The sequence below is a fragment of the Pogoniulus pusillus genome, chromosome 5 (genome assembly GCF_015220805.1).
Source record: "Pogoniulus pusillus isolate bPogPus1 chromosome 5, bPogPus1.pri, whole genome shotgun sequence".
NCBI classification, from domain to species: Eukaryota; Metazoa; Chordata; class Aves; order Piciformes; family Lybiidae; genus Pogoniulus; species Pogoniulus pusillus.
The window spans coordinates 1,851,529-1,873,651 of record NC_087268.1 but is presented as its reverse complement, the minus strand read 5'-3'; the positions used below and the strand labels follow the sequence as shown (position 1 = coordinate 1,873,651).

The 22,123-nt window shown below is 36.6% G+C and overlaps 1 protein-coding gene across 1 annotated transcript in view; it reads left to right on the top strand.

The window, feature by feature from the left end:
• PRKX (protein kinase cAMP-dependent X-linked catalytic subunit) overlaps window positions 1-22,123 on the top strand; it is a 48,363-nt gene that overhangs the window by 5,750 nt on the left and 20,490 nt on the right. Inside the window, exon 2 of the mRNA XM_064143022.1 lies at window positions 20,334-20,502. Coding sequence (XP_063999092.1) covers window positions 20,334-20,502 — 169 coding nt within the window. The remainder of the gene's footprint in view (window positions 1-20,333; window positions 20,503-22,123) is intronic.

Below are 22,123 nucleotides of genomic sequence, written 5' to 3'. Positions count from 1 at the left end.
CCTTAATCTTACTTAGATATATGTGGAAAGAAATTCAGAATTCTTTCTCTGTTGTTGAACTTGGTGGTATGTTATAGAATGGGCTTTACATTCATACACTTTTTTAAGACAAATAATTTGTGAAGTCCAGAGGTGCCCAGAAGTGCTTGTGCCAATGCAAAATAATCAAGTAATCTGGAACCCAACTAATGCTAATGTTTCAAAAATAAGAAACATGCAAAACTCCTCTCCCACAAAATGCAAAGTGTCTAAAGCACTACCTTTCTCATGCCAAGTTTATGCCTAAACAAAACACATATTCCAGAAAAGGATACTATTGAAAACCTCATCCATCAAAAATGTGGTGTGTCAACTCCAACTGAAAAAAACAGAAGAGAAATAGAGATTTTTTTTTTTTTTTCTTCCTTTTTCCTCCTCCAGAAGGAGGGAATTAGAAATTCAGTTGCTGGTGATCAATGACATGTAGACTTTTAGGGCTTGACTCACTTTTTCTATGTTTAAGTTCATGAGTTTGCATGTCTGGACTGTTTGTACTGGACAGGGAAAGCAGCATTTTGGCAATGGATGTCTTGGGGTTTTTTTTGTCTTTTACATCATGAAGACTCAGGGAAACAACTTGCAAGGTGAAGTGCACTTCATTCTAGTTTGGCCCCATTTTAAGGGTGATATGCAATATGTAAATATCAGAAGAAAGAAAAGGGTAGTGAAGTTTATGTGCCACTCTTGTTTGTTATGTGGTATAGGTATGTGTATACAGCAACAATGAAAGAATTTTTGTGAGGTAAAATGTGGGAACTTTGCAAGGACTTGTCTGGGCATTAGCTGTTCTTAACCAAATTAGTTTAGGTTAAACAGTAAAATTCATTTACTGTTGGTACTTGGCAGTGTAAAATTTGCAGCATTAGCTTTTACTTCGAGAAGTAGTTTAGCACCATGTCTTTCCTCTGGAAGGAAAGCATCTTCCTCTTTGTGTGTAGTTTTAGAAGGTTTTTAGCAGCCCTAAAGGTGTTGGTAAGTAAAATTTTGTTGAATATTGTGTATTGATGTGCACTTGGGATATTCAGCTGATAGGAAACAGCGATTCTCAACATTAGACTTAATTATGGTTTCTGACAAGAAGACAGTCGAAATGAATGTACAAAGACATTTGGGGTTTTGTGTTCTTAGAAAAAGAGGGATGAAGTGTGGGATGCAAACTGGTTATGAGGATGTTGTGTTTTACATTAAAGTGGTTTATTCTTTATTAAATACCAAAGGTGCATTACAGATTTTCCCTTAGTATAGCCCCTTCTTCACTATAGAGACTAAATTTAGAGTGCTAAAGAAATTAATCTGGGAGACACGTGAGTGAATTTTGAAAGTAGTTAACAGAATGCGTTAGTGAGTGGAATGTTATAGAATGATAAAATATTTAAAATATGCAAAAAACCCATGTTGGCCTGAATAATTTTAATCTTGCTTTGTTAATTTTGTTAAAGGAAATGCTTACATTTTTGTCCTTTGTGTCATGTTTACTGTTTTGTTTTGGATAATGTATTTCAAAGGTATTGAAATTACTTCAGTTGTGATGGCGAGACTGTAAGTCAGCAAGTTAAAGACTTCTTTCTCCACAGATTTGAAAAGATGTTACCTCTGAAGCACTGAGCAATATTTGTTATATTATTAAGTTTGTAGGGACAGGGTATGAAATAGATACAGTGATTCTGTGAGCAGTTGTGCCTTAAACCTGTTGATAATCTGAAAAAAAAAAAAACAACAACTCTGAGAACAATATAGATTCATCATTTTGGAAGGCTTCTTTGAACTTGAAAACATCTTGTTCTACTCTGAAGAGCTTTCTGAAAATACTAAACTAGCAGTTTAATTATGGGGATTAATTGAAGCATTTGTTTTTATACAGTTTAAGGGCCACAGTGTTATTGAACTCTAAATTTTGTGGGTTTACAATCCAATTTAAGCAACTTAACTGTTCAGTGTACATAGCTAGGTTCTTTTACTGAAAGACTAAAAGATGATTGGAACCCTAGGGAACATAGTGCAAGAACTAGCATACTGGAAGTATTCAGAATATGCTTTTGTGGATGTAACTATTGTTGTAGAGTATATTATTACAGTCTTCATACCTAAACTATATTTTCAACTGTTTTCACTTTTTCATTTTAATACAAGTGCTACTTGTATTACTAAAGTGCTTGTGCTTTCAGGTTAGTAAAATAAGCTTGGCTGAGCTGCTATTTCATGCTCATGCTGAAGAATTTGTATTAATATCAATACTTATTTTAAGGTAGTTGAAGATGTTTGTGTTGCCTAATTGCTCTTCAGATGAGTGGATGCTCAAATTTTTGTGTGAATTCTGACAGCTGCCCCATCCAGTGTTAAATAGTGATCAGTAGCATCAAGCTGCCCTCTTTCTTCACTCCCATCCCAGTTTGAAGCAGTCGATAGCTTGTCTGTTAATTGATTGACAGCAACTTTTGTGTAAATAAATGGTATTTTTTCTCCTGGGAATCAGTTGATATGCTTAATCTCAGACAAAATGCAAGCAGGTGTGGTTTATTTACTTACAGCTAAAACACATTAAAATCAATGAAGGAAGCATCCTTTCCATGTGACCAAACTGCATGGTATAACATATTTCTGCATAACGTCATTTGTGATCGAACATTAGATGTGTCTGTTGGGTTGACCTGATTAATGGAACCATTGCTGAAGTCTTGCTTTGGTCCTAATCTTTTTTAGTCTGTTAAGAAAACATGAAACCAGCTCAATTTGATTAACATTGCAGACAAACAAATCTGAACTGCACTCCTTGTTTGATTTTAATACTCTGTCTAATATCTGGATTTCTAGTCTTGGGACCCCTTACTTGTTGGGAAGTGTTTATTTAACATCAAAAGAGAACAGATTGGTTATATCCTTTTATTTGGTTAGCAGCCTACTTCCAAAATGGTATGCCAACAGGTTATGGTGTCTAAAACAGACACATGTTTATGTAAATACTTCTTTGCTCTTGTTTGTTTTCTGAATATTCAAGAGCTATCAATACAATACATTGTTTTGCGTGGGAAAAGTGATTGTTTAGTCTCCTTCCTATATTGTCTGTTACAAGAGGAAAGTATGAGGTTTGGTTTAGGGTTTTTAAAATTTTATTGACATAATTTTTACATTGGAGGTAATGATTTGTTTTTAAAATTACATAAACTGACCATTTATGGTGCTCACTATGCAACATTTGAGTTTTGCTATGATTCTTCACTAAAAGTGTAACACAGCATTCGTGGCATTTGCTTGATTGCTTTGTTTGTATTTGGGAATATGGAGCAGTCTGAAATATTTACAGTAATGACAATGTCTTCATCGTTAGGTGCAAGGAGCTGTCTGGATTAAACAAAAATGTCTAGTTAGTGTTGCTTTTATACCTCTCTGATAGTGCTCCAGTCAGTAAATTCAACACTCCAGAACTGTTTTAAGTTGATGTCAAAAAAGCTATCTCTTCATAGACACTTTAAAAACAGGCTAAACTGGGTACAGAATTCTTAACCTTACTGATCTACATATTACAGTGCACTGTAATATCTATATGGATAGCAAATTAAAACCAAAACAAACAAACAAAAACAAACCCCCCCCAAAACCCAAAGAGGCTGGAAGCTTTCTGCTTATGTAAAACTTGTGGGTGCTCTAATAGCAGACTCGTCTAGCTACCTTCCCCAAAACAGATGACGGACTGCTAGCCTCAGATCTCTTTCCCCCAGCTTGGTATTGCCTTCTTAAAACTCTTTAAGTGCAGAGTGGTAGTCTGTGTAGTTCTGGTTTTTGCACCAACCTGCAAAAAATAACTTCAGAGAATGCACTGTAAAATTTTCGTTTGTTTTCAGGATAATTAGCAGGCAACTCCTTTTCTGCCCCTGGAGAACAATGAGGGCAGTTGCTGATCAATCCGTTTCTAAACTGAGATTCTTATCCCCCTCTTCCATCAAAGTGTTTCAGATTGCATGTCAATACGGTGGAATTCAGTTGACTTGTGACTCAAATATCTATGAAGCTTTCTGCAGTTTGTCCTCAACCCACTCTGCTGTCACACTCAGAATTGAAAGTGTTGCATGTGAAAGTTAACTGAATCAGCAATGCTGTTCTTCCTCCTTTTTAGTGACTGATAGTTTAGCCCATTTGAAATAAATTCTTATTAGAAACAATATGTGTACACATTCATAGATGTCTTTGGAAATAGTGTAATTTGGGAGATAATAAATTTTAAAATATCTCTAAAAGTTTCCCCCTATTGCAACTTCAAATTATTCTGTTTAAAAGCTTTCCATGTCTCTTTTAGTAATTTCACAGTGAATAGTAGTGATTCCTTGGATCTGTTAATGAAAAGAAGTTCTTGATTGAAGTGGCTTTTGTTACTGGCAGTTGTTGTGCTTTGGTTGTTTTGTTTTTTTTTTTTTTTTTTGTTTATTTGGGTTTTGTTTGTTTGTTTGTTTTGTTTTCCTCCAAGTGCTTTGATATTTTAGGGTACACTGCTTTTCTCACAGCTTCTTCCCAGCTGCCTTTTCAAACAAAGTCGCTGAGAAGAGAGTTGAAAGGAATTGGAAGGAAAGAACTAATGGCAAAGTTAATGTAAGATGTTTTAGAAGACATAGCAGTATTTTTCTCCTGGGGGGGGACACATCCTCAGATTTTGTGGAAAAAAAAAACGTGTAGGGTTTTCACTTGTATACATTTCATCGTTTATCAGTTGAAAAGTAGAAACTAATTGAGGCACTTCCATTCCTGATGCTCTGAAGCCTGTGACAGCTAACTACCTGAAGGGAGGGTGTAGCCAGGTGCGGTTGGTCTCTTCCAGGCAACCAGCAATAGAACAAGGGGACACAGTCTCAAGTTGTGCCAAGGGAAATATAGGCTGGATGTTAGGAGAAGTTCTTCCCAGAGAGAGTGATTGGCATGGAATGGGCTGCCCAGGGAGGTGGTGGAGTCACCGTCCCTGGAGATGTTGAAGCAAAGCCTGGATGAGGCACTTGGTGCCATGGTCTAGTTGACTGGCTAGGGCTGGGTGCTAGGTTGGACTGTCTGGTCTTGGAGGTCTCTTCCAACCTGGTTGATTCTATGTTTCTATCTATCTGTTTTAAGCACTTAATAAACTATATGCTTGTTCTGACTGAAGGGAGATTCTAGAATTCTCAGCTGTTTTTTATCTGCAACACTTATTGTAAGCTATTTTTTTGTTTGTTTGTTCTTTGAGTGCTAGTAGAAATTTTTTTTAATGCCTTTGTAATTAGTTAGGCCTACATATTTTCGTGCTCTTAATGCACTGTCAGTTCTAGAATAGGCCTTTCTGTCTTGATTTGTGATAATTCTGGGAAAACACTGTTCTGGAAAATCATGACATGACAATTTGAGTGGCTCATGTGCATGTTGTGAAATAACAGTATTTGTTATCTGAAATATAATCAGTATTTTGGAATTATGCTTTCTTCCCCTCCTGCTCCCCACCCCCAAAATTAAAAAAAAAATAAATTATGATTTTTAACTTTGTGAACAGAAGTCAAGCATAAGATGGGGCTAGGTTGCAATTCCATAAATATTCAACCTGACATTAGAGGCAGAGTGAGAAATAGAGTAACAAAATCCTGTTTAGCAAGGATTTTTAATTGTCTTTTAACATGAAACGTGTATGAATTGTACCAGTCTGCAGGTGGTGTTACTTATCAGTGAATTCTTTACCTATTGAGAAGAGCTTGCAGTATATGGTAATAGTAAATTGACAAGCAACACTGTAAAATGGTAAACATAGAAGACAACTGGCTTTGTGGCTAATTAGCCAGTCCCTCAGCAATCTTCATTTTTTCCAGACAAGTCTTCAGGTAAACTGCTGAAGCTTACAGGTAAATCAGGCATTGTTTGCGCAATTATTGATTTCATATAGAGTATGCCTGTTTTGCATTGCATTTAAAAGTTTCCTGGGAGTGTACTTTGGTGATAAAAGCCCACAGTATAAATAATTTTACCTTTGAACCTTGACCTCAAGTGTTTAATGCAAGTGAAATGCTTTGGAACTATGCATTTGGGGATAAGGGTTCACACCTCTGTGCTAATTTTATACATTCTTTTGGAATTTTACTGAATTTTGGGGGGGTTTTTTGCATGGTTGCTATTTTTATTTTAGTATGGAGGGTTCTTAGTGACATGAGGGTGAATGAAGTGGGTGAATAGTCAGACAAGGCTGTCAGGCAGTAATGGAGATGAATGCGTTGGTGAATCTGTACCTTTGATTCTGAATGCTTGAATTCCCACTTAAAAATTGTATTGGAAAAAGAGAGTAGGATGAGGAGACTTAATGCTGTTTTGAGACACTCTGTTTTGTTTAGGTAGGTTTGTATTTCCCCAATACTGTTTATTTTCAGAGTAAACCAAGAACAGAGTGAAAATCCACCTAGAAGCAGGAGTTGGTATTCCAAGTGCTTTCATGCGGAGAAACAAATGTTACTATTTCTCCATTTGGTAGGTGTATTTGAACTTGTAGCTGTGGCTTGTTGATACTGAGTGTGCAATGTCTGCAACTTTGTGTTACTGTTTCATCTGGAAATAGGGCTTTTATGGATTCACGGATATCCTAAACTTAGGTGGTCTTGCATGAAATATTGACAGTTTCTCTACTGTAATAAAAGACATTGATAAGCCTTTCTCTAATCTTCAGTCATTCTGGTATTTAAAATTGGAGGGAAAATTTCTGCTGGCAGTCGGATGACTGCTAGGGAGAGATGGACGACGCTACAGATACTCCCAATGTGTCTACTTCTTGTCTAATTGGATTTCATTTGTGATAACAGTATTAGAATCTGCATTGAGAAGAAACAGAACTTTGTTGATTGTCTTCACATAGTGCTTCAAAACAGAATTCTTGAAATACAACAACAATAGGAGTGATAGGAAAAAACCCAGCGTGACACTTGCAGGAGAGGAAGAGCAGAGAGGAGAAAAGTCATGCTATTTAATTACTTTGCTTTGCAGATCCTTCCATAGCAGAGTTGATTTCGTTTTGTGGTTAGTTTTGTAATGTAACCAACACTCATCTCTTTGAGGAGTTTTGCATGTTGTGCACAGACCTAATTTTAAAGACTGAGGAGCTCAGTAAAGTTGACGAAAGAGGGCAGTTCAATGAAAAGAGGGACTTTTAAAGCATTGGTTGTACTTATGTATTAACAAGTCCTATTAAGGGTAGCATTTAAATTTTATGTCAAGAGGTAAGATGTTTGTGTTAGTCATGGGCACAACTTTCTTCTGGTACCTTCAGAGGAGGTATATTTTGGATAGTGCAGTTTTAATTTCCTCTTTCGTCAGGGATGTGAGAGGGCCTCATGTGAAACTATCTTTGAAAAGATAATGAGCACATGATGTAAACTCTAGATTCATAATGCACCCTTGCTGGTCTCTTGGGAATCTCGGTGGATACTGCCTTACAAATACAAACAAAACCTACCCTTTGAGGAATACTTTGTTCCACTCGTGAGTTCTCAGCGTATTAACCCTTAACTAATAGTACATTCACTTACAGTGTTTATTTCAGACTGAAACGGTGTCTTAGGAGAAGTTTCTTACTGGCATGTTGGTTGAATTTTGTTTCATAGAACTTAATTTATGGAGGATAGAATAAAAGATCTCAGTGGCCCAGCACATTATTCATAGCCTATACATGCAAAGACATTGTTTGAATCTTTTGAGAAGGTACTCATTTTGCTTTAGTTAGAACCCTTCAGTCTCGTGCATATTTGTCCTGATTTTGCTAGGACAAGATTTGAGGCCAGCCATGGGCTGCAGACCATTAGCAGTTCTGAGTCAGCTAGGACACTGACTAGAGTTGGCTATAGGTGTATGCCATAACATAAGCATCACACTCAATATAGAGAAGGAACTTTGCAGGATAGAGAGGAGCTTCCTCCTAAAGCCTTTCTTTGTGGGTTCTTCATCCCTTTTCAGCCCTTGAGGCCTTCATTCTTGGGTATTGTGACTTGTGACTGCTGTACCATTGATTGGCTGAGTATAACTTCATGTCTTGCATTGACATTGGTGTGAATTTGACTATTAAACCAATTTTTATTTCATCCTGTGAGTTTTTTCTCTCTTTTCCTGGTTAACGTTTTTTGCTGGAGAGGGATCATCAGTTAACAGAGCAATTATTATAGTTTAGCCCCAGATACAGGCTGAATGCAGACAGTATTGAAATATTTAGTGCTCAGCACAACCCATTCAAAATGAAGGTCAAAGTAATGAAAAAGTAAATGAAATTTCCATTAAAAGGGCTTTAGATGTGTTAGAAATATATTTTACTTCATGTCTGCATAACATCTTTAGCATAAGATAAACATAATAATACATTTAAATACCCTCTAAAATGCTCCTATGCTCTATACATTTGATTAACATATGTTAAATTATAGATTCTATGAGTAAATACAAACTTGCAAATGGGATATGTTTGAGCTGTAATTATAAAAACTATCTCTTCTTGTGTTTAATGTCAATTACCTGTATCCATTTGGGGTGTTTTAAGTTGCTAGATGAATGAGCTGACTTCTTAGTATGTTCATAACATTGTGCCAGTAGGTTTTTAGTCAGAGAGCTGGAGATTATAAAGTGTATAGGTATCATTTGGCATAGTTTTGGTGTTATGTATGAAGAATTTAGTGATATGCTAGCAAATTGGTTTTGAAGCATCACAAATATATGCAAATTAGAATATTCTGTGTCAACTTCCACATCATGAAGTCCCACTGAGCCTTTTTAGACCATGTAACTTGGGGGTTGGTTTCCTGTGTGTGGATGTGGACCTGTGCAGTGTAAATGACTATCAAACCTGCATGCATAGAATCACTTTATAATTAGCTGAGGAAAATAGGTACTTCTGTGTTCATAAATTGGGAGTGTAATACTGCTCAGCTGAATACAGAAGTGCCTTTTTCTTCCCTCTGTTGTCTTGGAAAGTGTTTCACCTGGCTGGTCCAAAGGTAAGCTCTCTAATAAGTGAGAAAGTTCTAACACAAGGTGTCTGGGGAGGTTGTTGGTTGTTTGCCATAAACATGAAGAATTTCTGTCTCTGTGTTTGGGATACAAATGATCTGGTCAGTTACGGCCTGTACACTGCAATTTTACTACTTTTTTTTTGTTTGTTTGTTTTGTTTTGTTTTTTTGTGAAAAAACATTTTAGAACTTCCTACCATAAAATGCAACAGCCCAAGAGCAACTGTCTCCTTTAAGGGCATACATCCATTATATGCTTTAATATCCAACTATAAAGAGAAGGTATGGGACAACATAGTCCTCTGTGGTACTCTTCTGTCTTAGAAAGGAGAATGAATTTCAGTTTGTAATTTGTCAAAAATAGTAGTCTTAAGGTTTGAAGGTATGATGTGAAGGATTTCAGCCTGGCCTTTCTAGCTAAACCTCAGCTTTGCTGCTATGTGCATATAAATATGCAAATGTGCTTCTGGACTGGGGCTTTCTGTGCCTATTTCTGTGATAACATGCAAAGTTGTAGAGATTAGGTAATCTTGAACAGCTATTAGTGCTTTCCTGAAACACATGAAAAAAATAAAGTGTGCTGAGTCTAAGTACTTAATCTGTCATCATCCAGGAACTCTTTAACATAATTTGCCCTTCAGTCTTACTGTATTTTAAAAGCATCGTAGAAATGTCGTATTAAGTAGTGAATATACAATCTATTCCAAAGTAGTTTAAAATACAAGTTTTGTGCACTGGGTGAAATGTTCTCAATTTTTCTTTTTTGGCACTGGTTGAAGGAAGTGAAGTGTAATTGAAAGAGAATGTATTATAAGAGCTGCTAGTCTCTAGAAGGCTTCTCCCCAGTACTGGTAAAGAAGGAAATCAGTCAAGTACAAACAATGTGGCTTTTATTACTTTGGTCAGCAATAATGAACCTTTGTACTTCAACAAGATTTTTTTTCCTTGCTTTTTAAAAGTACACAATCAAAGATAAGCCTGATACTTTCTTTGTATTAATATGGGACTGACCTGCATGAAAGCAATTCTTTCAGAGAAAACAGAAGAAGAGACCTCCAAGAGCTGAGTTTCAGGACAAACAAAAATGTGCTGATGGTATAAAAATCCTCAAAGTGTGAAGAGGCAGGTGTTTCTGAGTGGAAAAGGAAAGTAGCTAATGAGATGTTGGACACTTGCTCAGTACCCCTAATAAGTGTTACATAGTTCAGAGGGACCTGCTGTTACACTTTTGATACATGCTGCTGCGCATCTATCTCTTGATCTTTATCAAACTCCATGTGACTTTAATTTCTGTGGAATAAACCAACTCTTGAAATCCTTCAGGGATTATTGCATTTGTTTCATAGCCATGAAAATGTTATCTGTATTTACTTTCCTTAGATTTACACACGAGTTTGGGACACAGCCATGTCTGCGGTTGTTTGGCTGATCAACTGTATTTAAAGCTTTTCTTTTGGTACAATCGTAAATGTTGTCCTTAGAGTAGTTCACAACAACATATAGAACCTAATAAGCTCAGTTGTGGCAATTGACAGAGCAAAAGCTACTGGAACAATCTGTTAAGTACCTGAACTGTGGTGTATCATCTACAACTATGCCATTATAAACATTTAAGACCATAATGATTGTTTTCTTTAATGGAAGTTACTTGAAAAGATTTGAAATTTGGTCTTGACTCTTTGACACAGAAAATTGTGTTGTGAGGTTTTTGGTTTGGTTTTTGTTTTTTCTTTTTGATATGTATGAAAACTAAACTATGTGTCTCCATGCTGAATTTGAGTAAAGTAACTATAATGGTCTAAATACTTCTTGTCAATAGAGATGCTAAAGGCAAAGATAGAAGTCCTAACAAACGATGAGAAAGCTTTACTGTCATCTTAGGTAACTATTTGATTGTGGGAATAAAACTTTCCAAGTCCTTACATGGGTTTGACCATATTTCAGCCTTCATTGGGAGGGAATAAAAAAGGTTTGGGATATATAGCTAATAGGATTGGGATATGTAGTTTATGGGATTGTGATTAAAGGTTATGCACAGAACAAAGTGAAAAATGTGTTATTAATGATTTTCCAGAATTGATTGTCCATCTACTACCAGAGATGAACTGCAAGTTAATTGTCATCATATAAAATTAGAGGTCAATTCATTTTGACTTAGACTGCTTCTAGGACATTCAGTTATTATTTTTTTTTTAACCCAACTTGAGATTGGAACCATGTATTCATAACAGCAGACACAAAAATAAAGAGCATCTGAAAGAGAGATCAGGATTCATTGTTTGGAGTTATATTATAAAACTCTCCTAGCATTTTTTTCCCCTAAAAAAAGAGAAGGAACATTATAGACTAATTTTTTTGTTTTATTTAGCCTAATTTTTTTTTTGTTTTGAATAATATTAGACTGATCATCTAGTTTTTCTTCTCTTTGCCTGAGTCTGGATGTGATGCAATATATTTATGTATTTTACTTGTGGAAGGTGAAATTAATTAAAAATTTCTAGCCTAAATGTTTGTTTCAGGTTTCATTTAAGGAAGATGGGTCATAGTGTTTTTTAAACACTTAACAACTGCTATATATTTTTTTATCTTTGAAAGATTAACTTTGACCACAAATTAATTTGAATCCTGAGTTATGTTAAACTTGACAGGAATTTGGAGCACTGGTTAGCGGACAGAAGGCAAGTAGATTCTGAGTTTCTGGCTTCTGTGGTTTGAGAGGGTTTTTTGGAGAGGAAAAAAACCAAATACAAAAACATCCTTCTCTTTAATATTTATGTCCCAAGAATTTCTTAGTTAACATGCTTCTTCTAATCTCTCCCTACTTGCCAGAAGAAATTATGTGAACAGCTCTTACAACCTTAAAATGTCCAAAGGTGCACTAACCAATTCCCTTCCTACTATTAAAAAGTTTTGGTAATGTTTTAATTACCTGATTCTTATCAGATAAATTAATTGAATACTTTTTAGTGTTTTATCTTGTCATGTGCTGCTAGCTAGACAGGTATCTAATTCTTAACTTAATTGTGCTTGTCTTTAAAACATAGCAGACCAAATGTTAGTTTTATCATGCGGGGTTGGTTTTGTTTTGGGTTGTTTGGTTTGTTTTTAATCGCATCAGTACAAACTGATATGCTTTACTTGTAGCAAGGGTTTGGTGTCATTCACAGTATGCTACTTCAGAAGGCCTTAATTTAGCAAAAGTAGTACAACACAGTTTCTAGGTGGGAAAAAAAAAAGTATATCTTTAAAGGTTTCTATCTGAGCTGTTTTCTAAAGAAAACCAACCACCCAGTTTTGCAGTTGAGGTATATTAACATTTCATATGCAATACTTAAATAGGTAAAAGTAGGAGTCATAATGACTTTGTGCTGTCATATTATAAAGACAGAGGAAAAGCTGTATTCAGTCACCTGTTCATATTCCTTTTAATCAGCACAGAAATCACAGGTAGTGCAAAGCACGGGAAGAGTTATAGCAATTCCATTGAAGAATCAAGTGGGAAAACACCAATTTTATCAGAGTTGTTGAAGATGTTGGATATTAAAGTTTTGGGAAGGGACATGGGCATGTGATTAAGTGTTGTAAGAGCTGGTTAGAGATGGAAAGGATTGAAGGTTATCTCATCACCTGCAGATTGGTGACTTTCTAATTCCACTTCAAGAAAAGACTGGATGAGGCGCTTAGTGCCATGGCCTAGTTGACTGGCTAGGGCTGGGTGCTAGGTTGGACTGGCTGATCTTGGTGTTCTCTTCCAACCTGGTTGATTCCATGATTCTATATGATTCTATGAAAATAAGGAACAAAGAGAGGTTAACCTTTAAAGGAGTCTGGTTATTTTGCCAGACGCTCTGAGGTTCACAGTATTTTTATAGAGACTTAATTTGTGAGACAGAAAGAAAAATTACTCTGAAATCAGAAGGGAACTCCCATCACGCCTCTTCTGTTGAATGGCACTTCTTAGAAGTTTGGAACCTGTCTTTGAACTGTGTGAAAATCAGGAAGCTGACCTGATGCACTTAGTGCCATGGTCTACTTGACTGGATAGGGCTGGGTGCTAGGTTGGACTGAATGATCTTGGAGGTCTCTTCCAACCTGGTTGATTCTATGATGGGTGTTAATTAGCTTGGTGATTCCTGTGTTCTTAATTCTTCAGGATTGTAATTCAGAAAGATTTAAGTGGGTTGGTCCGCAGTGAAAATTGTTGATGCAATTGCTTGGCATTCACTGGTTTATCAAATCTTGTGGAAAGTCAAAGAGACTGTACCAAACTCCCAATCAGTTTTAATGGTCTTTTGTTATGCTCTCCCTTCCTACCACGTAAGAAAGAACCTGAAAATGTCAGACCTTTAGAAATTGTTTACACCAGGATTGTTGAGACAAAAGCTAAGATGTACTTCTACCATGCATTCCTATTTCCTTTTTTACTTCATTTTAGCTGGGATAAAGAATTAATGATACTGGGCTTTCAATTAAGAATGAGTTGACAAGGGATGAGTCCAGAATCCAAAACTGAAATATGAGAGAACCATTGGTATGCCACTGGCAATAAGATATCTGGATTAGATAACCTGAAATGTGACAATTGTGGCTGGAATGTAGCTGGTACATTTCTTCCTGTGTAGTGTCTTTCTCTGTCCAAAAAAATCTTGGTGTGAAGTGAAACAGAGCACACTGGATGAGTGAACAAAGTTATGGAAGCATGCTGCTCTGGTGGAGCTGTATATAATGAATACTACACAAAGCATCTCTACTTTCTGTACTTTATACACTTCACCAGGCTGTCTCCTTGGATATACAACCATTCAATAATACACAAAAGCTCTGCAAAAAGTACTTTTTGTTGTTTACTTAAATTTGGTAGGATGAGATACATAGCTCTAGACAGAACAATAGGCAGTATTGAAAAACTTCTCTAAAGTTCTTTATTTTTCTTGTGCATTTTTCAGCTTTTGAACCCTTTAGAGCTCTGTAGTGTCCAGAATCATCTTCCTCATTCCATGTTGCTCTGTTTACGTGAGGCATCTTTTGTTGTAGAACCCCACAGTTGCTTGCATTATGTAATTTCGCCATATCTTTCTCTCAGTTGATAGTCTGATTACCAGTCATTAGGGCAGGCTGGTTTCTGTTGCTGTCCCACTTCTTCCCCTTGTTTGTGGAGGATTATTGACAAACTCCTGCTCTCTTTTTTAAGACATGTTGTTAGGCTCACCAAGTCCCCAGAATAAGATGGAGATTCAATGGCAGACAAATCTGACATTCAGTAACGAGTCTGTAGTCTGATACAATTCTCTTAGTTATCTCTCTGATATTCAAAAGAATTAAGTCTGTCATGCTTGTGAGAACCAATTAAGATTAGTATGTGTCACATTGGGATACGTTTCTTGTAACTGTAAATAAAAGCAAATGCATCTACTGCTTTTATAGGCATCTGTGGAAGTCAGAACCAACCCTTTGGGACTCAGAAAGCAGCTCTCAGGGTTGTGGATCTCACTTGACCTAGTTTATTCTTCATTAAAACAGATGGCATATATCTGAGCAAGGCAAACTTGGTTTTAAGAGTGAGCTGGGGATTAAAAAGATGGGATGATGGAGCAGCTGGGCCTAATTAATGGGAGCAAATGAAGAAGCAAACCAAGCATTAAATTAGTCACCTACATCAATGGCAAAATAGTCACTTCATGACTGCTCACTCAATTGTTTTAACTGATCAAAAGTTTCAGAATTTGTTTTCCTAGCATCAAAAGTATCTAAAATTGCATCAGAAATGTTCCCACATTCTTTATTCTTTTCTACCAAGCTTCAAAGAAAGTCAAATCCTGGAAACTGGTTATGGTATTTTGGCACAGTGTTAGAGAATCCAGCTTGTTTTGTAAAATGAGAATGTCCTCTTTGCATTTGAGGCATAGGTCAGACTGGTCCTCAGCAGTTTTTGACCTCCTCCTTTTGCATGTGTTTAACATGAGGAGGTTGCCAAAATGAGACAATTGCTGGCATTCCTCCAGATTCTGCAACCACATGAAATTTGGTGGGGGGATCCAAAAATTGTATTGCTTCTGTTGTAAACAGATTATACTGGCTTAGTGGTTAGCATTTCACATGTTTGCCCATTTAGCTTGGAAAATCTTCATCATATTGCAAGTTGCAAATAGTGAAGGCACTCTTGCTGTCACTGCTGTCAGACAGAAGCTTCCATTTGCTATCTGCCTTAGCAGGGGGAAGGGGACTGTGCAGATAAATTGCAAATCCTCCTTCAATTCAAATAACTGTTTCCATGAGTTGTTTTCTGATCTAAGCATGGTTTTGCTCTAAAACTCTGGCATTACATGCTAGAATAGAAAAAGGTTGGGATGTGCATGTATAGATTTGTTTTTTTCTCTTCCTTCAGCAGTATACCCCAAGACTCATCCAGAGTGATACACAGTCCCTGCCGTTCTCTTGAAGTAAATACTCTCTGTCAGTAGTTCTGCAAATCACTGAGCACTTTCATTTCATTATTATTTGCAAAGTGGGCAAATAGAAATTATCTATAGTTGTCATAAATAAAGGGCATAAACCTACATTCATGCAAACTAAGGCTTTCACTAGAGTTACAGAAATCAAGCCATGTACAGGCCTGGGGGCATGGGGAGTCTCCACCCTAACGCACACAGTTTGTTTTTAACCTCCTCTTTATATATCCTGTTCTAATACATAGAAGCGTAGAAGCATAGAATCAACCAGGTTGGAAGAGACCTCCAAGATCACCCAGTCCAACCTAGCACCCAGCCCTAGCCAGTCAAATAGACCATGGCACTAAGTGCCTCATCCAGGCTTTTCATTACTATTCATTACTAATTCTAAGAAAAGGATGGATTTTTCTTACCAGTTCCAGGAATTGGAGGTGTTTTTTCTGCACATGTCCTGTTTTATCCAGTGGTCCCACTGGTGGTCTTCAGTGATGAAGTAAGAGGTCTTCCTCAAGTGACCTTTTCACGAACTTGAAGCCAGCAGTGTCCTTTGCATGACTTTTCCGTTTTGCTCATGGGCACAGGCTGTCTTCACCTGTTTTTTTTCTCCCCCATCAGCATTTCTGGTCTGTAATTATTTATTGCTCTGCTCCTCATGTGGTATCCCAAGCTAAGCACATACTTTTGTAGTGGTGCAAGGGGGAATGCAGCTCCATTCAAAATTCCCCTCCGAGAAGACTGCATGAGGCACTTAGTGCCATGGTCTAGTCGACTGGATAGGGCTGGGTGCTAGGTTGGACTGGCTGAGCTTGGAGGTCTCTTCCAACCTGCTTGATTCTATGATTCCTTATCTGTGGCCTCTTGCCACGAATCAATCGGATCCAAAATCTATTTCTCACATATTTTAATGTAATGTTAAGAAATATTTACCTATCTGTCAGAGAAGGTCAAATTTAGCTGCTTCATACAGCTGAGCTCTGAGATGATTAGGGCATAAAACTGAACAACTCTTTCTCAAGGACTAGAATAAACTGTTCTGTGAGCTTAGTGTCTCCTTCCTGAAGGGCAGAATGCAGTGGTGCTTTGATGGGAGGCTACTTGTAAATCTGCTATTTCTGCTTCCAAAGCCCTTCCCTCAAATTTGTGTGTGTTTGGCCTCCATCTTGCATACTGCTATTTTGCTTTTTGTATTTTTCTTTGTTTTTTTTCTTTCAATGGCTGGGAGGGGCTGGATTTCCAACTAGGCACACAATAAGAGCATTTTTTGTAGAACAGCTAGATTTTCATGACTGTGTGAAACAACTGTGACAGCGCCTTGTTGCAGCCTGCCACCTTTCAACCACCGTGTTCCATCGCCTTCTCCCCACAGTTTGCACAGATGGATTTTTCAAATCTTTTCCAAAATTACTGCAAGTATGAGCAGGAGATTGAGACCAAAAGTTTGAAGTGATATGTGAATCGTAGTCTTCTTTCTGTGTGAAGTTTATCCAAGACTGGCTAAGCATGAAAAACTGCCCAAAACCTCAACAATTAATCATGTATGAGGCTGTGCAATGGCATTAAACCCATTTGCATGCTTTATACAAGCATTCTTAGTTTTCAACAAGCTCTCCTATTTCCCCTTGTTAATGGCCTCACATGATTACTTGAAAAAAAATAGGTAGTATTTGCCTTGTTTGCTTTTTGCTTTCCTTTGCAGTGAGAGGAGTTCAACTGAACAGCTTAAGAGTGGTCTAAGCAAGTTCCAGAACACAACAATTAGTTTTCTTTAGGGCTTTTGTCAAAAACGCTGAAGAGTGATGGTTGTGTGTCTAGGTGCTGTTACTGCCAACTGATGTAGACCTTAGGGATTTTCTGAGTAGACTTGAAAGGGAGAAAAATTCATGGCCTGAGAAGTCTGAAACCCAATGTTAGATGACTTCTTGGTTTCCATAATTGCTTGAAGCTGGGCTAAAGATGTTTGAGGGGAAAAAAATCAAAAACATGTTTGAAATAAGTTGAACAATAAAACTGGTTGGGGAGGTTGTATGTTCTAGCCTGTCTTGTATGGTCTTCTCATTTTCCTGGATGCTCCCTAGCTTAGGTGCTTGCCAGTGTTCTGGAATAGCCTGCCAGACTTTGCTGGTCCTGGCAGAGGTGTTTTAAAAGAGATTACATTTCCAGTGTCAGAACTAGTGCTAAATAAGTCCCTGACAGATCCTCCTTTGAAAATGAGTGGAACTTCTGATTGTTGCTGTAACTATTATTTCTGAGCAGCACCATTAGATTTTTCCTTATTGTGTTGATACAACTTTACAAAAGTTGTCTAAAACTTCTAGAACAAGTAGAACAAGTCATGAAACATGAGATCATTAGAGACTTAGAAGTGAACACCTACCTGATTGTTCCTGACTTTCCTGTTGAAGACGTCTATGGAGGCTCTTTGTTCATACGAGTATCGGAATGCATATAAACCCAGGATTTACTTACAGGGTTCATGCTGTTAATTTCCTTGACTTCACATTTGGAAGTCTTAAAAATTATTTTCAGTTTTGGTATCTGCTACAACTATAGTTATTATTGACTGCTTTTGCTTAACTTAGATCTCAGCTCATAATTCTGAAATAACTTTTGTCTGTGCATTCAAATCCTATTTCTTTACATCTATATATTAAAGTGACTTGAAGAGATAACTGTGCTTGGAAGCTTTTGGGTTGTGGGGGTTTTATTATTGTTTTGGGTTTTTTTGTGTGGTTTTGTTTGTTTTTTCTTATGTGTTTGTTGGTTTCAATTTTTTTTACTGCTGAAGTCCATCATCATGCAAATAATGTTGTTTACAGGTATGGTCCTGTAATGAAACTTACATTGTTAAAGGAACTTGTTTCATGATATTTTTTTTCCAAGATTATCTGATGGCTTTCTTCACTGTAATAGTAAGCTTTATCTGAGACCTCTTTATAGTTTCATTGTTAAAGAAGTGTAACTCAGGACAGGTGGGAATGTAAAACTACTTTGATACAGACTCTTTTGTTCTTGGACAAGTAGTCCTTGGTGTGGGTTTGTGTAGTGAGGAATTTTGTTTTGAAAGGCACATTTGTAATGAAGCTACAAGTTCCATAAAATTGGATTGCTGAAGCCATTGCTTAGTAGTTTATAATGAGAGTATTTTAGTTTGGATATTTGATAGAGACCTTGCTCTTAAATACTAGAAGTGCCTGAAAAGAATAACTGTTTTCTGCATGAGATTCTTATTTGAAATATACATATATTTAACACTTTTTTATCTCAAATTTCTTTTCCTTTCCCCAAGTAATGCAGATTTGGAAGCTCATTTTTTGATCTCTCCCCCTCACATCCCCAAAATCCATTCCTTTTCATCAAAGTGCACTCAATCTGAAATAAATTGATACACCAGTTAACACTGAAACAGGTCTACAGTCTGCCTTGCCAATGTATGTGCAGTTGTGAGCCTAAGTATAAGATTTAGACTTTTTTGGAAGACATTCCTCAGCAGGAGTGTCACCTTTTACAAGTGAGTCAATTGGTTTGAATGCCAAGCATATTTTCTAGAGTCACATATTTCTGTCAGACAATAGGATTAAAAATATCATCTGTATTGTTTTAATGCAACCTACACGGTGTGGTATAATGAGGGAAAAAAACAAAAAGCAACCACCCATTGATCAGAAATGTGTATTCATCTTCAAATGTATAACACTTTACTGCAATGTAAGTAGCTAAAGTGTGGCTAAATGTACTAGTTTTAATTTCTGTTTCAAAATAAAAAATACTCAGTTCAATTATGTATAATTGTCTTGAGGGCAACACACTTAAAAGGATCTTTAATGATTGCTATATTGAACAGAGAAATGCATAATGCATTATTTGAAAGATGGTATTTTTGTTTTCTGTTAAGAACAAAAATTGAATTGAAAAAGGAATGCATTAACTAAAAAAGAAGCAGTGCCTCAGGTCTGCAGTTACTAGGTGATGCAGCACTCTAAGATTTGTTTGCTGTTTTCAGAAGGGTCAGCAACTTCCAAGTATTTTTTTACTCCTATGCCTACTGGATCACTTTCCCTCTGCACATTTAAGGGAATAATCTCACCTGAATACTTCCAGACAACTGTTCATTGAACCTCGGTAGATGGATGCATTTTTTTTTTTGGTGGTGTCATTTTTATATGTTCTGTACACTCAGGAGTTCTTGCATTTTAAACCATGAGTGGTTTGTTGGTTTTGGTTTGGTTTTGGTTTTGATTTGGTTTTGGGTTTTACTATTCTGTTTCAATTATAAGCACATGGAAAGTTAAAAAGCAGTCCTTTTGTTGGGGAATTAGATCCATTACAATTGGACATTACTTTCTTGCTCTTATTTTGTGTGTGTGTGTTCTTTTGTGCCATACACTGGATATCAGAAGCTGAATGGTGCTTTTGAATTTATTCTGCACCTTTCCACTCACCTAAATAAAAATTCTCTGAAATATAAGAGTATTTCCTGGCCTTTCTTCTTCACTGGATAGCAGGTTTGCTTGTTTCATTTGTATTGATTACATGTGGATCTTACATATAACATACTTTTTTAATTTAGTTTGAGTTGATTTGGGTTTTTTTAATAAATAAAGGAGCACTTACTTGCAATAAATGCTTCAGGTATCTATCCAAAGAGTAGCAGTACCACAATACTATTATTTTTATTGCATCATTATCTCTAGACATTTAGAAATCTCGAGGAAAGAAAACAGTGCATGAAACCAGGTCAAAACATGTACTATATCATGATGAGTTAAAAACAGACAAACTAGGAAGTGAGTTTCTCTGGGGTTTGATTTAGCAAGTTATCTTTGCCTTTTTTCACTATAAGTTGACATTTCTTCTTCAACTTTTCAGGCACAGGTACATTTGGCCGTGTTCATCTGGTGAAGGAAAAAATGGCCAAACGTTACTTTGCACTGAAAGTAATGAGCATCCCTGATGTCATTCGACTCAAGCAAGAACAGCATGTGCACAATGAAAAGTCAGTCTTGAAAGAAGTCAACCACCCCTTTTTGATCAGATTGTAAGTTGTTGCATTTTGAACAGTTGGTCACTGGAGGCTTCTAGAGAATCTTTACTGACATGTTTGATGTGTCATACATTATATTATTCTAGTCACAGCTTCTGTGATATTTTCCCTGTTGTGCTAAAATATCATTCAAAGCAATCTCTCTTGCAAATGTTGAAGTTCTTGCTGTTTTTCACATGTGCCAAATGTTTCTTTACATTTTCCTGTGTGCAGACAAACCTTTTAAGATTCACTTCTTGAAGAAATTAATTCTGGGAAAAGAAATCTTTATTTTAATAGTCTAGGTCTTCCATTTTTTTCTCTCTGCATTTGTCTGATTTTGTCCTTCCTATATTTTTAAATACATGGTTTGGTTTGATTTGTTTTGACCATTCCTCTGCCTCTTTGTTTATTGTAGGTTCAACTTTGAGAACTTAAAATACATCACTAGTCAATAAAGATAGTGCAGACATACTTAATAGCCACTTAATGGTATTTATGGTTTTCATAAAGAGATAGTGCCACAAGAGTAGAAGGCAGTCTGGCCTCTGCTTTCTTCATAACTTTGAAAGAATGGAGGATCTGTTGCTGGTGTTGGGTAGCTTGTTTCATTTTCTTGGTTGCCTCAGTGCTGGTATCAAGAAAAAAATCTTATTAAGTAAAAGTAATTTATGGGTGTAGGAGCTCGGTTTGCTCTGCTTATCTTTCTTAAGATTATATTCTTTGATTAGGAACCAGTTAATGAAGAAAAAAAGGAAGATATTTGATCTTTCCATTCTTGAGATAATTCAGAAGCTCAAGTAACTTCTATTCTTGTATCAGTTAGGTAGGGATATAATGTTCTTTATCTGTTATCGTAGTAGTAGAGATAGCTGGCTGTTTTTAAATGGTAGAATTTTCTTCGAGACAGTACCAAATACTTTTATTCTTAACTGTTGAGTACATTTGGATATGTGGTATTTGAGTTGTCTAATGTGGTTAAAAGAAAAAAAAAGTGTGTGTGTGGAAAAGAAATAGTGGGACAAAAAAAGCAGCTTAGTTTTGGGAAATGTGGGAAAGGACACTCTGGTATTCTGTAATGAAGCATCTGAAAGCCATACTGAATGATTTTTCTTTCTTGCCTAGCTGCTCTTTACTGCACTCGTGATTGTATCAGACTCTTAAAGGCAAGAGTCTGAGGAATGGAAGGTACTTACTAGGTTAATTGTGAGGTACAGAACTGGATCTTTTTTTGCAGTCATTTCTGCTTTTCTACTGCTTTTGTCAAAGAGCAAGAATTGTGATGTGATAATTTGGTCATGTATTTGTGGGGAGGAAGGGAGAGAGAGAAGCTGAAATCTCTGGTTTGCTGGTTTTGACCATACTTTCATAAATATCTTTACAAAAGCAGATCCTGCTCAGCTCCCATCCCTCTGGCAGTATTTGATTAAGGTGTGTAAGAATGATGTAGTCTTAGTAAACTGGCAGTATACTAAGTCAGTTGTTAAGCGCTTAGCAGAGACCTGTTTTGTACAGTGCAATGGAGTCAGTCAGATGTGCTTTGTTGGCCTGTGCTGTGCACATCTTGAACTATCTGATTTACTTTTCTTCTGAAGTGAGCTACTTGAGTAACTGTTACATAATCCTGCTAGATTCT